This window comes from Myxine glutinosa, chromosome 1 (assembly GCF_964187855.1).
Source record: "Myxine glutinosa chromosome 1, kmMyxGlut1.1, whole genome shotgun sequence".
Classification (NCBI taxonomy): domain Eukaryota; kingdom Metazoa; phylum Chordata; class Myxini; order Myxiniformes; family Myxinidae; genus Myxine; species Myxine glutinosa.
Window position 1 is genome coordinate 107266935 of NC_136261.1, and position 17350 is coordinate 107284284.

General features: G+C 37.7%; 1 protein-coding gene across 1 annotated transcript in view; it reads right to left on the minus strand.

The window, feature by feature from the left end:
* Positions 1 to 1514: 1514 nt before the first annotated feature.
* Positions 1515 to 17350, minus strand: part of LOC144889745 (uncharacterized) — a 48312-nt gene continuing 32476 nt past the window's right edge. Inside the window, exon 4 of the mRNA XM_078770931.1 lies at positions 1515 to 1689. Coding sequence (XP_078627057.1) covers positions 1586 to 1689 — 104 coding nt within the window. The 3' untranslated portion in view covers positions 1515 to 1585. The remainder of the gene's footprint in view (positions 1690 to 17350) is intronic.

The window sequence follows — 17350 nt, forward strand, 5'->3', positions numbered from 1 at the left end:
TTTAAAACATCTCACCAACAAGTAATTCAAAACACCTCACCCCATGTAATTTAAAACACCTCACCACCAAGTAATTCAAAACACCTCACCATCACATAATTCAAAACACCTCACCACCAAGTAATTCAAAACACCTCATCACCAACTAATTCAAAACACCTCACCAAAACATAATTAAAAACACCTCACCACCAAGTAATTCAAAACACCTCACAGCCATAAAACACGTAATAAAAACACCTCACCACCACGTCATTTAAAAACACCTCACCACCAAGTAATTCAAAACACCTCACCACCACATAATTCAAAAACACCTCATTACCAACTAATTCAAAACACCTCACCACCACCTAATTAAAAACACCTCACCACCACGTAATTCCTCACCACCACATAATTCAAAACACCTCACCACCATGTGATTTAAAAACACCTCACCACCACGTCATTTAAAAACACCTCACCACCACATAATTCAAAATACCTCACCACCACGTGATTCAAAACCACCACAACGTTATTAAAATCACTTCACAACCACGGAAACAAAAGTTTGAGTGAGTCGTTAAGTGACAACACAGACACTGCCCAGATGTGTCGATATACAGATAAATGACTGCACCCGAGTTGCCGTTTTGTCATTGTTTAAACCAATCATAATTCAAACAATTATTTTGCACAAATGTATTTGTAATATACGTGATATCACATTTTATAAACAATTGAAGTTGAAAAAAAAAAAAATTCCCTAAAAAATTCCCCCCCCAAAAAAAAAAAATGCAATTAAAAAATATATATATACCCTTAGGACATACCGACGGGAGAGATATGTGCATACCAGAAGTTTGGTACGATTTCGCAAAAGTTTGAGAAAGTAGTTCAGTGACAACACAAGACAACACAACACAGGACAGGACAGACGCTGCACAAATATATATATAGATATATACTGTATATATGTATATATTTTAATTATTATTATTATTATTTTTAAGGCACTTCTAACCAAAAAAGTAACGAAATCTATTCTGCCAATCTTGTAATAAACAAGCAGCAGATCTAGTCTCAGGTGAAGTTTTACCCACTTCCTTGGTCAGGCCTCTGATTTGACATTAAATTGGCATTAAGTCTGCTAGCATGTGCTGCTGATGCATGTTAAAGGATCCCACGGTGTCTCTCCATGAAGAGTAGGCCATTGTATGCTGGCATCCTGGCCAAGTTCCAAATTCCTGCCTTGACTATGGTCGGGAAGGCAATGGCAAACATCCCAGTGTATTTTATCTTGCGACATGCATGTGAACCTTCTGTTGAGCAGACCACAAAATAGATGGAAGAATGCGGTGAATACGCTACCTTGCTTAGCCACCCTGGTGCTTTATTAATTTTGTCTGAATCAGTGTGTCTTCATTTGCTGTTGAAACTGGATAGAACATAAGATGGAGATTCACCTTTATCTTCTTTTGTAGTTTCACCTTTTTCTTCTCCAAAGTGAGGAAATGATTTCAAACAAATTATATGTGTGTTGTACATTTATTTTATACTGTTCAATTTTGATTCATAAGTTTCTTTAAACCGTTCAGCTTTACTTTTGCTGTCTCAGCATTGCATCCTGCAGTCGCATGCGAGCCCCTCGAGGCTGGAACACATCTTCATGACAAGTTATAGATAGATCTGAAGTCGCAGTAGCTGGAACGAGAAAAAAAGAGAAAAATATGCAATAAAAAAACATCCAAAATAGTCATGTATCCCATAATATAGTCAATGACTGCATGCCAGAAGTTGTCTATGTATAAATTATTAAGTTAATAAGTTAAGTGGCTGAGCTGCAAGGCCTGCTCCTCTCACACTGCCCACAGGTTGGTAGCCTAGCAGTTTTTTAATCACCTAATTTGTGGTCAGACACCACCTTCTCTCTCAAATATATGTCCTTCATGATCCTGACCAAGCCACACTCACGCAGCTATCAACCCAAACCTTGCTATTCCTCCAAAATCCAGACTAACTGCTCGTAGATATTTTGCCCACTTAGTATCAGGTCAGGTAATAAATACCTGCTGCAATAATGACAGTATACGGTACTACTTGTGACTGGACAATGCTAAGTTTTGGGGAGAGGTTAAATAACTTTGCAAACTCCGGGACATCGTAAGAGCTGCACAGATCGACTCACATTACCTTCTGGAAATTTTCTAATTTAAGATAACTGGAAACAACTGCTCACTCCAGGAGCATTGGCAAGTTGTCCCCCCCCCCCCCCATCCACTGCACTATGAGGGGTGCAGAGATTTTTCTTTCTGCACCCGTGACCTGACCCAAGGTACTGACCCTGACCCAAGTAAAACACCTTGGAGTGGAAATTGACAATAACTGCAGGATGTGGACTATGCTGACAACTCAACATTATTAGCACTTAGCAGTGTCCTGAAATAAACAAATTAAGAAAATAACCAGACAAGTACAAATACATTCAAAGTACACCGCCCCATGCCAAATAATTAAATATGCTGCAGCGCGGCATTGCCGGGGCGCCACCGGCGCCCGGCAATACCGCAGTGCAGCTCATTGAGGCTGCATTGGGAGGGAGAGGTGTACACTAATTGATTGATTAATTGTATAATTAAAATCAATAAAAGATTATCACAAAATATTTTCATAATCAATTGGCTAATCGCATAACTAAACCACTAGTGCTTCATCCGAAGATGTATCTTTTAGAAATTTAATTAAATAAGTCATTTATAAAAAATTTAATAATTAATTGATTACTCAATAAAGAAATTTTTTTTTTTGTATACAAGATCGAGGCTCGTGAAAGAGCGAACATTAATCACACAGAAAGACAAACAGACACACAAAACAAATAACATCGGGAGCGGTAGACAATATGGGGAGAGAGGGGGAAGGACACAAACACAACATTTGAGAGCAGGGACCGAGAGACATGGAGACATCGAGAGAACTGTGGGAGGGAGAGGGCTTTGGGGGGGAGGCATGGGAAGGGGGGGGGGGGTGGGAGAGGTATAAAACATATGGACACTGCCAAGACTTCCAGGAAAGAAGTTGGAATTTCAAACAAGGTGGATCTGGGGTGAATTAGTGGGGGTAGAAAAGATCAAGGTTTTGGATGGGGGAAGATAAGAGATGGTGGTGAACAGCTGTTTTGAAGACCTGGAGGGAGGAGTGTGATTGAAGTGAGTGTGGGAGTTTGTTCCAGAGGCGGGAGAAAAGAGGAATGAAAGAGTGAAGGTGAGCAGAGAGCCGAGATTTCGGCAGTTTAACCATCAGAGGGTGGCTGGCAGATCTTGTGCGACCTGTAGGAATATTTGGGGGACAGAGCACAGAGAGAGCTGGGGGAGCAAGGCCGGAGAGGAGTCGGTAGAAGACAGAAAGACCACCTACCTGCCTGCGGTGAGTGAGTGAAAGGCCCTCAGAGATAGCTTCATCGCGGGAGATTCCAGTGATTCTGAAAGCTTTGGATTCAACAGCGTGAAGCCGAGCCAGGTGTGAGGCAGGAGCACCAGCCCATAGGGGAGAACAGTATTCCATTGAGCTGCGGATGAAAGCCTTGTATGTGGTGAGGAGCTCAGGTGTGCCTAGGAAGGACTTCGCACGACGGAGGATGCCCAGTCGGCGACTGGCTTTGGAGGCCAGCTTGGAAATGTGGTTTTCCCAAGAAAGATCATGGCAGATGGTGAGACCCAAAAGCTTGAGCGACAGAACTTCTTGGAGAGGATTGTTGAGAAAGTAGATGGGAGGGTTGTCCAGTCGATCTTTTCGGAGAGACATAGTAAGAGTGTGAGATTTGTCAGGATTGAAAGACATGTTCCACATGTTTGACCAGTCTGTGATTTTGTCCAGGTCTTCAGAGAGTGAGGAGGCTGCAGCCTGCCGATCTGAGGGAAGAGGAATGGAGCGGCAGAGAGTGGAGTCATCAGCAAAGAGATACAGAAGATTTTCCAGAGAGTCGGAGAGATCATTGATAAAGACCAGAAAAAGCACAGGGCCCAGCACACTGCCTTGGGGAACTCCAGCCTGAACGGGAAGGGGAGATGAGAGAAATCCATTCAGGGCCACACGTTGACTACGACCAGAGAGGAAGTCCGCAAGCCATGCATGGAGATTTCCATGGATACCATAGGAGGAGAGTTTGGTGAGCAGAGGTGGGTGCCAGACCGTATCGAAGGCACGTGATATGTCAAGGGAGACAGCTCTGATTTCCTGTTTGGCATTGAGGACCTCCATCCATTGTTGAGACAGCAGAAGCAGCATGTCCAGAGTAGAGTGACCTGGTCTGAAACCAAATTGATGATCAGAGATCAAGCCATTGGAGAAGAGGAAAGATTTCATATCCGAAGCAATGATGGATTCCATGACTTTGCTGATAATTGGGGGCAGGCTGATTGGTCTGTAGTTGCAAGGATCTGTTTTTGCACCTTTTTTGTGTAAAGCGGTAATGTTTGCTGATTTCCAGGATGCTGGCAGATGACCTTGAGCAAAGGATAGGGTGAAAAGAACAGAGAGAGGGTGAGATAGAGCGGCAGGGCAGGATTTTAGGACCCGTGGGCTGATGCCATCTGGTCCAGTTGCAGAATCAGAGTCGAGGTTTGACAAAAACTCCTCCACCTTGTCAGGAGAGAAGGTCACAGAGTCCAGGAGCAGTTTGGTTCGACTGGGAAAGGTGGGAACAGAGAGAGATGGGTTTGGGACTAAGGATTTTGAGGCAAACACAGAGTTGAGGCATTCGGCTTTGTCACGTGCGATGTCAACTGTGTGGCCATTTGAGGTAAGGGATGGGATGGAGGGGGAACAAACACCAGAAACGGATTTGACCAGACGCCACCAGGATTTGGAGGAAGGAGACAGGTTTGAGAGTTCATTCTTGAGTGAGGAGAGATAGTGCTTCCTGGCACTCCTGAGGGTAGACACACACTTGTTCCGAGCTTGGTGGAAGGAACTGAGATTTCCTTCAGTTGGATTAGCCTTCCAAGAGGCAAAGGCAAGTTGTTTCAGGGCAACTGCCTCACCACAAGATTCAGTGTACCATGGACGGGAGGAAGGGTAAGACAACTGAAGGCGAGATGGGATAAATCTGTGCATGAGAGAGATCAGTTTGCTTTGGAAGAATTCCCAGGAAGAATTGATATCAGAGGCAGTGGAGATGGGAGACCAATCCAGACGATTGATGGCTGCTTGAAGACCGTCCCAGTCGGCCTGAGTGAAATGCCAGACTCGTCGACGCTGAGGAGGCTCTCTGAGAATGGCCAGGGAGATGTCCACTTTGACAAGCACATGATCAGAAGAACCGATTGGAGCAGAAGAAGAGCAGCAGACATTAGCAGGGAAGTTAGTCATAACCAAGTCTAGAAGAGAAGATACTCCATTGGCTGAGATCCGGGTTGGGAAATTGACAGATTGTGTCAATCCCAGTGAGTCACAGAAGTCCTTTGCTGAGGTGCCATGACTGGTGAGAGAGGAACCCACACCCAACCAGGTGGCATGATGACAATTGAAGTCACCACATATGAGGAAGAGAGAGAAGTGGATGTAGAATAGAATAGGTCACCACATATGAGAAGTGGATAGAAGTTGTTCCATGTTGTCAGACAGTGAAATGTAGATGGAGTCATCACTGTTTGGGGGACGGTACAGAACACATATGAACAAAAGGTGGGAGCGGAGAGGAAGCCATAGCCAGAGGTACTCCTGGGGGTGAGGAGGAGAGAGGGCAGTGCAAGGAGAGTGAGGAAGAGAGTTTTTGATAAAGATAGCCACCCCACCACCAGGCCGAGGCTCAGGTCTATCATACCGGAGGAGGGAGTAACCAGGAAGAGATATTAAGGAATCAGAGACATCTTGAAGGAGGAAAGTCTCTGTTAAGCAGATCAAGTCTGGATTGTCAGAAGCAACCTGTATGGAGAGATCAGTCAGGTTTGAGCGAAGGCCCCGGATGTTTGAGGTCCATACCGTTAATGAAGAGAGAGGGGGAGCATCGGGTACAGGACAGGGGAGGGGAGGAGTAGGGTAAGATGAAGGATGAGAGGGGGAGGTAGGGAGAGCAGTTGTTAGTGTGTCAGCGATTGCAGAAGAGTTCCAAGAAAGGGAAGGATGAGGAGGATGAAAGGTTTGAAGGTGAAGGGATGAGGCACAGAGAGGGGTTGTTTGAGGGGGGCAGAGGAAAGAAGAAGGTTGGGGGGGGTGGAGGTATGAGATAGAAGGGAGACGAAGTGGGGAGGAGGCAGCTTTGAGGAGGAGGGGGGAGGAGGGAGAATTGGAGAGGAATGGTATGGGGGGAGATTTGAATGGGAGGGGTTGGGGGGGAGTTTTGAAGGGGAGGAGTGAGGGGGGAGTTTAGGAGGGGAAGGGCAAGGGGGGAGTTCAGGAGTGGAAGGGCAAGGGGGGAGTTCAGGAGTGGAGGGGTAGGGAAGGAGTTTAAGAGTGGCGGGGCAAGGGGGGAGTTTAGGAGTGTAGGTGCAAGGGGAGGGATTTGGATGGGAGGGGCAAGAGGGGAGTTTAGAAAGTGGATGATTAATGAAAGACGAACATTGAAAACAAATTGGGTTTGTTGTGATTTTCAAGTTCGCAATCCGGTTCAGAATGATGGAGGAGGGATGGAATGAATGTGAATTTAGACCATGTAGTGAGGGAGACGTATAAGATATTGAATTTGTTTTTTTGAGGTGGAATGAGTTGGAGAGGAAATTGAGAAAAGCCTTTTAAATAGGAAGAAAAACAGCGTGTTGTAAAATACCACTGAGTAAAACACTGAAGGGGAAAGGTTATACATATTTAAATAATATTTAAACAGAACCGTGAACAATCTTATGTGCACAAAAATACCAACGGGGGGAGAGCCGAGAGGGACCACCACGAGTCACATGAAGGGCAAACGGTGGATGGCAAGGAGTTAATGGGGGCGGGGCGAACAGCACACCTGGACAGAAAATACAGGATGAGTCAACAGTACACGTGGAGAAAGGAAAATAAATGTTTTTTTTTTTTTGCTTGTTTGTTTGGTTTTTGGGGGTGGGGGGGGGGGGAGGTGGGGATTTAGAACGTTAGACAGAGTATTATGTTCGGGGTAGAAGGGAAAAAAACTAAGAGCCAAGCAAAACACGATTAAGATAACAAACACCGACGGGGTAAAACTACAAGGCCGCACACGAGGAGCAGAACACGATTAAATAATTACAAGTTACAGGAAATTCAAACCAAAAGTAACTATAATCAAAACAATAACGCATGGACGATAAAATAACGAGTTGAAATTTGACAATCTATCTGGGGAAATGGGGGAGAAACACGTCGTCGAAGAACGCACGAACGAACGAATAAGAATGAATAAACGAATGAGAACAGAGAAGGAAATTTTTTTTTTTTTGATTTTTTTGAGTTGTGATTTACACAAGGAAGAGGGCTATGGGGTGAAAAGATTGGGAAAACAGAGAACGAAAGTTATTGGATCACAAAAACACGGACCGCTGAGAGAAAAACAAAGCCTCAAGGTTGTACAGTGTTCACTGTACAACTACAAGGCCTCAAAACACGACCCGAATTAACACGATTTTCAATACAGGTATGAAAGATTTGCACCGAAAATCTTCGTCGGGAGACAATATATACACCATAAAATAAATAGTTATAACGAAAATACAAATGGGAACAATTACTTAACTTCGATTTCGATGGATAGCATGGAGAGCTGAGAATAAACGAACCCTCGCCAGCAAGACCGGAAACGGAAGTCAAAGGGTTAGGGTAACTCCTCAATAATTCCTCAATAACTCCTCAATAATTAATCGATTAATCAATAAATAATTAATAGATGAAATGATTAATCAATAAATCAAAAATATCCTTGATAGCCACATCACTTGGTCACTCATGTCCAAATATTAGCTTCCCAACTCAAAAGGTGCCTGAGATATTGGCCAAATGAGAAAGAAAATAAATAAATGATTAATAATGAAAATAAATAAATAATAATCATTAAAAAATTAAATTATTAATCAATTTGGTCAGAGAACACATAAACTACCACAATTTCATCAGAATCTGTAACTTAAAAAAAAAATTTTTTTTTGTCATTAATCGAATAATTAAATAATTAATCGATTAATTGATTAATTAATAAATCAAAAATATCCTTTGCAGCCAAATCACCTGGTCATTGGCATGTCCAAATATCAGCTTCCTAACACAAAAGGTGCCTGAGTTAATGGTCAGAAGAGAAAGGAAATTTAATTAATTAAATAAGTACTTAATTAATCGCTAATAATTAAATAACTCCTCAATTTATTGATTAATCAAAAAAAAAATACCGTTTTTGACAAAGGACTTGCTCACTATTGTGCCGAAATTTCAGCTTCCTAGCTCAAAGGATGGCTGAGATATCGTCCGGACAAACAAACAAGAAAATAAACAAACAAGAAAGAAAACAAACAAGTACACATACATTCAAAGTACACCGCCCCATGCCAAATAATTAAATATGCTGCAGCGCGGCATTGCCGGGGCGCCTCTGGCGCCCGGCAATACCGCAGTGCAGCTCATTGAGGCTGCATTGGGAGGGAGAGGTGTACACTAATTGATTGATTAATTGTATAATTAAAATCAATAAAAGATTATCACAAAATATTTTCATAATCAATTGGCTAATCGCATAACTAAACCACTAGTGCTTCATCCGAAGATGTATCTTTTAGAAATTTAATTAAATAAGTCATTTATAAAAAAATAAATAATTAATTGATTACTCAATAAATAATTAATCGATTAATCAATAAATAATTAATAGATTAAATGATTAATCAATAAATCAAAAATATCCTTGATAGCCACATCACTTGGTCACTCATGTCCAAATATTAGCTTCCCAGCTCAAAAGGTGCCTGAGATATTGGCCAAATGAGAAAGAAAATAAATAAATGATTAATAATGAAAATAAATAAATAATAATCATAAAAAAATCAAATTATTAATCAATTTGGTCAGAGAACACATAAACTACCACTATTTCATCAGAATCTGTAACTTTAAAAAAAAAATTTTTTTGTCATTAATCGAATAATTAAATAATTAATCGATTAATTGATTAATTAATCAATCAAAAATATCCTTTGCAGCCAAATCACCTGGTCATTGGCATGTCCAAATATCAGCTTCCTAACTCAAAAGGTGCCTGAGTTAATAATGGTCAGAAGAGAAATGAAATTTAATTAATTAAATAAGTACTTAATTAAACGCTAATAATTAAATAACTCCTCAATTAATTGATTATTCAAAAAACAAAAAATACCGTATTTGACAAAGGACTTGCTCACTACTGTGCCGAAATTTCAGCTTCCTCGCTCAAAGGATGGCTGAGATATCGCCCGGACAACCAAGAAAGAAAACAAGAAACCAGAGTGAAAACTGAGTACTCTCTTTCAGCGTGCGTCACTGCCGAGCCCCCTTTGGTGCCCGGCAATGACGATTTGCAATGCCTGGAGATGGCATAGGAAAGGAGCGGTGTACAACAAGAAAGCAAGAAAACAAACAACCAGAGTGAAAACTGAGTACTCTCTTTCAGCGCGCGTCACTGCCGAGCCCCCTTCGGTGCCCGGCAATGACGATTTGCAATGCCTGGAGGTGGCATAGGAAAGGAGCGGTGTACAACAAGAAAGAAAACAAGTAAAGCTACATTCAAAGTACACCGCCCACATGCGAAATAATTAAATATCCTACAGCGCGGCATTGCCGGGGCGCCACTGGCGCCCGGCAATACCGCAGTGCAGCTCATTGAGGCTGCATTGGGAGGGAGAGGTGTACACTAATTGATTGATTAATTGTATAATTAAAATCAATAAAAGATTATCACAAAATATTTTCATAATCAATTGGCTAATAGCATAACTAAACCACTAGTGCTTCATCCGAAGATGTATCTTTTAGAAATTTAATTAAATAAGTCATTAATAAAAAATTAAATAATTAATTGATTCATCAATAAATAATTTATCGATTAAATGATTAATCAATAAATCAAAAATATCCTTGATAGACACATCACTTGGTCACTGTCATGTCCAAATATTAGCTTCCCAGCTCAAAAGGTGCCTGAGATATTGGCCAAATAAGAAAGAAAATAAATAATTAATTAATAATGAAAATAAATAAATAATAATAATTAAAAAATTAAATTATTTATCAATTCGGTCACAGAACACATAAACCACCACCATTTCATCAGAATTTGTAACTTAAAAAAAAATTATTTTTTTGTCATTAATCGAATAATTAAATAATTAATCGATACATTGATTAATTGATTAATTAATAAATCAAAAATATCCTTTGCAGCCAAATCACCTGGTCATTGGCATGTCCAAATATCAGCTTCCTAACTCAAAAGGTGCCTGAGTTAATGGTCAGAAGAGAAAGGAAATTTAATTAATTAAATAAGTACTTAATTAATCGCTAATAATTAAATAACTCCTCAATTTATTGATTAATCAAAAAAAAAATACCGTTTTTGACAAAGGACTTGCTCACTATTGTGCCGAAATTTCAGCTTCCTAGCTCAAAGGATGGCTGAGATATCGTCCGGACAAACAAACAAGAAAACAAACAAGTACACATACATTCAAAGTACACCGCCCCATGCCAAATAATTAAATATGCTGCAGCGCGGCATTGCCGGGGCGCCTCCGGCGCCCGGCAATACCGCAGTGCAGCTCATTGAGGCTGCATTGGGAGGGAGACGTGTACACTAATTGATTGATTAATTGTATAATTAAAATCAATAAAAGATTATCACAAAATATTTTCATAATCAATTGGCTAATCGCATAACTAAACCAGTAGTGCTTCATCCGAAGATGTATCTTTTAGAAATTTAATTAAATAAGTCATTTATAAAAAATTAAATAATTAATTGATTACTCAATAAATAATTAATCGATTAATCAATAAATACTTAATAGATGAAATGATTAATCAATAAATCAAAAATATCCTTGATAGCCACATCACTTGGTCACTCATGTCCAAATATTAGCTTCCCAGCTCAAAAGGTGCCTGAGATATTGGCCAAATGAGAAAGAAAATAAATAAATGATTAATAATGAAAATAAATAAATAATAATCATAAAAAAATTAAATTATTAATCAATTTGGTCAGAGAACACATAAACTACCACTATTTCATCAGAATCTGTAACTTTAAAAAAAAAATTTTTTTTGTCATTAATCGAATAATTAAATAATTTATCGATTAATTGATTAATTAATAAATCAAAAATATCCTTTGCAGCCAAATCACCTGGTCATTGGCATGTCCAAATATCAGCTTCCTAACTCAAAAGGTGCCTGAGTTAATAATGGTCAGAAGAGAAATGAAATTTAATTAATTAAATAAGTACTTAATTAAACGCTAATAATTAAATAACTCCTCAATTAATTGATTATTCAAAAAACAAAAAATACCGTATTTGACAAAGGACTTGCTCACTACTGTGCCGAAATTTCAGCTTCCTAGCTCAAAGGATGGCTGAGATATCGCCCGGACAACCAAGAAAGAAAACAAACAAGTACACATACATTCAAAGTACACCGCCCCATGCCAAATAATTCAATATGCTGCAGCGCGGCATTGCCGGGGCGCCTCAGGCGCCCGGCAATGCCGCAGTGCAGCTCATTGAGGCTGCATTGGGAGGGAGAGGTGTACACTAATTGATTGATTAATTGTTTAATTAAAATCAATAAAAGATTATCACAAAATATTTTCATAATCAATTGGCTAATCGCATAACTAAACCAGTAGTGCTTCATCCAAAGATGTATCTTTTAGAAATTTAATTAAATAAGTCATTTATAAAAAATTAAATAATTAATTGATTACTCAATAAATAATTAATCGATTAATCAATAAATACTTAATAGATGAAATGATTAATCAATAAATAAAAAATATCCTTGATAGCCACATCACTTGGTCACTCATGTCCAAATATTAGCTTCCCAGCTCAAAAGGTGCCTGAGATATTGGCCAAATGAGAAAGAAAATAAATAAATGATTAATAATGAAAATAAATAAATAATAATCATAAAAAAATTAAATTATTAACCAATTTGGTCAGAGAACACATAAACTACCACTATTTCATCAGAATCTGTAACTTAAAAAAAATTTTTTTTTTGTCATTAATCGAATAATTAAATAATTAATCGATTAATTGATTAATTAATAAATCAAAAATATCCTTTGCAGCCAAATCACCTGGTCATTGGCATGTCCAAATATCAGCTTCCTAACTCAAAAGGTGCCTGAGTTAATAATGGTCAGAAGAGAAATGAAATTTAATTAATTAAATAAGTACTTAATTAAACGCTAATAATTAAATAACTCCTCAATTAATTGATTATTCAAAAAACAAAAAATACCGTATTTGACAAAGGACTTGCTCACTACTGTGCCGAAATTTCAGCTTCCTAGCTCAAAGGATGGCTGAGATATCGCCCGGACAAACAAACAAGAAAACAAACAAACAAGAAACCAGAGTGAAAACTGAGTACTCTCTTTCAGCGTGCGTCACTGCCGAGCCCCCTTTGGTGCCCGTCAATGACGATTTGTAATGCCTGGAGATGGCATAGGAAAGGAGCGGTGTACAACAAACAACCAGAGTGAAAACTGAGTACTCTCTTTCAGCGTGCGTCACTGCCGAGCCCCCTTTGGTGCCCGGCAATGACGATTTGCAATGCCTGGAGATGTCATAGGAAAGGAGCGGTGTACAACAAGTACACATACATTCAAAGTACACCGCCCCATGCCAAATAATTAAATATGCTGCAGCGCGGCATTGCCGGGGCGCCTCTGGCGCCCGGCAATACCGCAGTACAGCTCATTGAGGCTCCATTGGGAGGGAGAGGTGTACACTAATTGATTGATTAATTGTATAATTAAAATCAATAAAAGATTATCACAAAATATTTTCATAATCAATTGGCTAATCGCATAACTAAACCAGTAGTGCTTCATCCGAAGATGTATCTTTTAGAAATTTAATTAAAGAAGTCATTTATAAAAAATTAAATAATTAATTGATTACTCAATAAATAATTAATCGATTAATCAATAAATACTTAATAGATGAAATGATTAATCAATAAATCAAAAATATCCTTGATAGCCACATCACTTGGTCACTCATGTCCAAATATTAGCTTCCCAGCTCAAAAGGTGCCTGAGATATTGGCCAAATGAGAAAGAAAATAAATAAATGATTAATAATGAAAATAAATAAATAATAATCATAAAAAAATTAAATTATTAATCAATTTGGTCAGAGAACACATAAACTACCACTATTTCATCAGAATCTGTAACTTTAAAAAAAAAATTTTTTTTGTCATTAATCGAATAATTAAATAATTAATCGATTAATTGATTAATTAATAAATCAAAAATATCCTTTGCAGCCAAATCACCTGGTCATTGGCATGTCCAAATATCAGCTTCCTAACTCAAAAGGTGCCTGAGTTAATAATGGTCAGAAGAGAAATGAAATTTAATTAATTAAATAAGTACTTAATTAAACGCTAATAATTAAATAACTCCTCAATTAATTGATTATTCAAAAATCAAAAAATACCGTATTTGACAAAGGACTTGCTCACTACTGTGCCGAAATTTCAGCTTCCTAGCTCAAAGGATGGCTGAGATATCGCCCGGACAACCAAGAAAACAAACAAACAAGAAACCAGAGTGAAAACTGAGTACTCTCTTTCAGCGTGCGTCACTGCCGAGCCCCCTTTGGTGCCCGGCAATGACGATTTGCAATGCCTGGAGATGGCATAGGAAAGGAGCGGTGTACAATAGCATACCTAAAGCACTAGTGCTTCATCCGAAGATGTATCTTTTAGAAATTTAATTAAATAAGTCATTTATAAAAAATTAAATAATTAATTGATTACTCAATAAATAATTAATCGATTAATCAATAAATACTTAATAGATGAAATGATTAATCAATAAATCAAAAATATCCTTGATAGCCACATCACTTGGTCACTCATGTCCAAATATTAGCTTCCCAGCTCAAAAGGTGCCTGAGATATTGGCCAAATGAGAAAGAAAATAAATAAATGATTAATAATGAAAATAAATAAATAATAATCATAAAAAAATTAAATTATTAATCAATTTGGTCAGAGAACACATAAACTACCACTATTTCATCAGAATCTGTAACTTTAAAAAAAAATTTTTTTTTGTCATTAATCGAATAATTAAATAATTAATCGATTAATTGATTAATTAATAAATCAAAAATATCCTTTGCAGCCAAATCACCTGGTCATTGGCATGTCCAAATATCAGCTTCCTAACTCAAAAGGTGCCTGAGTTAATAATGGTCAGAAGAGAAATGAAATTTAATTAATTAAATAAGTACTTAATTAAACGCTAATAATTAAATAACTCCTCAATTAATTGATTAATCAAAAAACAAAAAATACCGTTTTTGACAAAGGACTTGCTCACTACTGTGCCGAAATTTCAGCTTCCGAGCTCAAAGGATGGCTGAGATATCGCCCGGACAACCAAGAAAACAAACAAACAAGAAAACAAGAAACCAGAGTGAAAACTGAGTACTCTCTTTCAGCGTGCGTCACTGCCGAGCCCCCTTTGGTGCCCGGCAATGACGATTTGCAATGCCTGGAGATGGCATAGGAAAGGAGCGGTGTACAACAAACAAGAAACCAGAGTGAAAACTGAGTACTCTCTTTCAGCGTGCGTCACTGCCAAGCCCCCTTCGGTGCCCGGCAATGACGATTTGCAATGCCTGGAGGTGGCATAGGAAAGGAGCGGTGTACAACAAGTACACATACATTCAAAGTACACCGCCCCCATGCCAAATAATTAAATATCCTACAGAGCAGCTCATTGAGGCTGCATTGGGAGGGAGAGGTGTACACTAATTGATTGATTAATTGTATAATTAAAATCAATAAAAGATTATCACAAAATATTTTCATAATCAATTGGCTAATAGCATAACTAAACCACTAGTGCTTCATCCGAAGATGTATCTTTCAGAAATTTAATTAAATAAGTCATTAATAAAAAATTAAATAATTAATTGATTACTCAATAAATAATTAATCGATTAATCAATAAATAATTAATCGATTAAATGATTAATCAATAAATCAAAAATATCCTTGATAGCCACATCACTTGGTCACTCATGTCCAAATATTAGCTTCCCAGCTCAAAAGGTGCCTGAGATATTGGCCAAATGAGAAAGAAAATAAATAAATGATTAATAATGAAAAGAAATAAATAATAATCATAAAAAAATTAAATTATTAATCAATTTGGTCAGAGAACACATAAACTACCACTATTTCATCAGAATCTGTAACTTTAAAAAAAAAATTTTTTTTGTCATTAATCGAATAATTAAATAATTAATCGATTAATTGATTAATTAATAAATCAAAAATATCCTTTGCAGCCAAATCACCTGGTCATTGGCATGTCCAAATGTCAGCTTCCTAACTCAAAAGGTGCCTGAGTTAATGGTCAGAAGAGAAAGGAAATTTGATTAATTAAATAAGTACTTAATTAAACGCTAATAATTAAATAACTCCTCAATTTATTGATTAATCAAAAAAAGAAAAATACTGTTTTTGACAAAAGACTTGCTCACTATTGTGCCGAAATTTCAGCTTCCTAGCTCAAAGGATGGCTGAGATATCGCCCGGACAAACAAGAAAGAAAGAAAACAAGAAAGAAAACAAACAAGAAAGAAAGAAACCAGAGTGAAAACTAAGTACTCTCTTTCAGCGTGCGTCACTGCCGAGCCCCCTTTGGTGCCCGGCAATGACGATTTGCAATGCCTGGAGATGGCATAGGAAAGGAGCGGTGTACAACAACCAGAGTGAAAACTGAGTACTCTCTTTCAGCGTGCGTCACTGCCGAGCCCCCTTCGGTGCCCGGCAATGACGATTTGCAATGCCTGGAGGTGGCATAGGAAAGGAGCGGTGTACAACAAGAAAGAAAACAAGTAAAGCTACATTCAAAGTACACCGCCCACATGCGAAATAATTAAATATCCTACAGCGCGGCAATGCCGGGGCGCCACTGGCGCCCGGCAATACCGCAGTGCAGCTCATTGAGGCTGCATTGGGAGGGAGAGGTGTACACTAATTGATTGATTAATTGTATAATTAAAATCAATAAAAGATTATCACAAAATATTTTCATAATCAATTGGCTAATAGCATAACTAAACCACTAGTGCTTCATCCGAAGATGTATCTTTTAGAAATTTAATTAAATAAGTCATTAATAAAAAATTAAATAATTAATTGATTCATCAATAAATAATTTATCGATTAAATGATTAATCAATAAATCAAAAATATCCTTGATAGACACATCACTTGGTCACTGTCATGTCCAAATATTAGCTTCCCAGCTCAAAAGGTGCCTGAGATATTGACCAAATAAGAAAGAAAATAATTAATTAATAATGAAAATAAATAAATAATAATAATTAAAAAATTAAATTATTTATCAATTCGGTCACAGAACACATAAACCACCACCATTTCATCAGAATCTGTAACTGAATTTTTTTTTTTTTTTTAGTAATTAATCGAATAATTAAATAATTAATCGATACATTGATTAATTGATTAATCAATAAATCAAAAATATCCTTGATAGCCACATCACTTGGTCACTCATGTCCAAATATTAGCTTCTGAGCTCAAAAGGTGCCTGAGATATTGGCCAAATGAGAAAGAAGACAAATAAATGATTAATAATGAAAATAAATAAATAATAATCATGAAAAAATTAAATTATTAATCAATTCGGTCAGAGAACACATAAACCACCACCATTTCATCAGAATCTGTGACTAACAAAAAAAGAAAAAATTTGGTCATTAATCAAATAATTAAATAATTAATCGATTAATTGATTAATTGATTAATTAATAAATCAAAAATAGCCTTTGCAGCCAAATCACCTGGTCATTGGCATGTCCAAATATCAGCTTCCAAACTCAAAAGGTGCCTGAGTTAATGGTCAGCAGAGAAATGAAATTTAATTAATTAAATAAGTACTTCATTAATAATAATAATAATGCATTTATTTTATATAGCGCTTTTCAGGAAGCCCAAAGACGCTTTGACAGAGTGCAAAACATAATGCATAGCAAAACATAAAAACAATTGCAAAAAAGAAGAATCAATAGGGAAATATTCAAAGCACAAAGGAGGGAGAAGGAGAGGAGATAGTCAGGGGTTCGATGCTGTGGGTTAAATGTTGAATGCAGTGTTGAACAGGTGGGTCTTG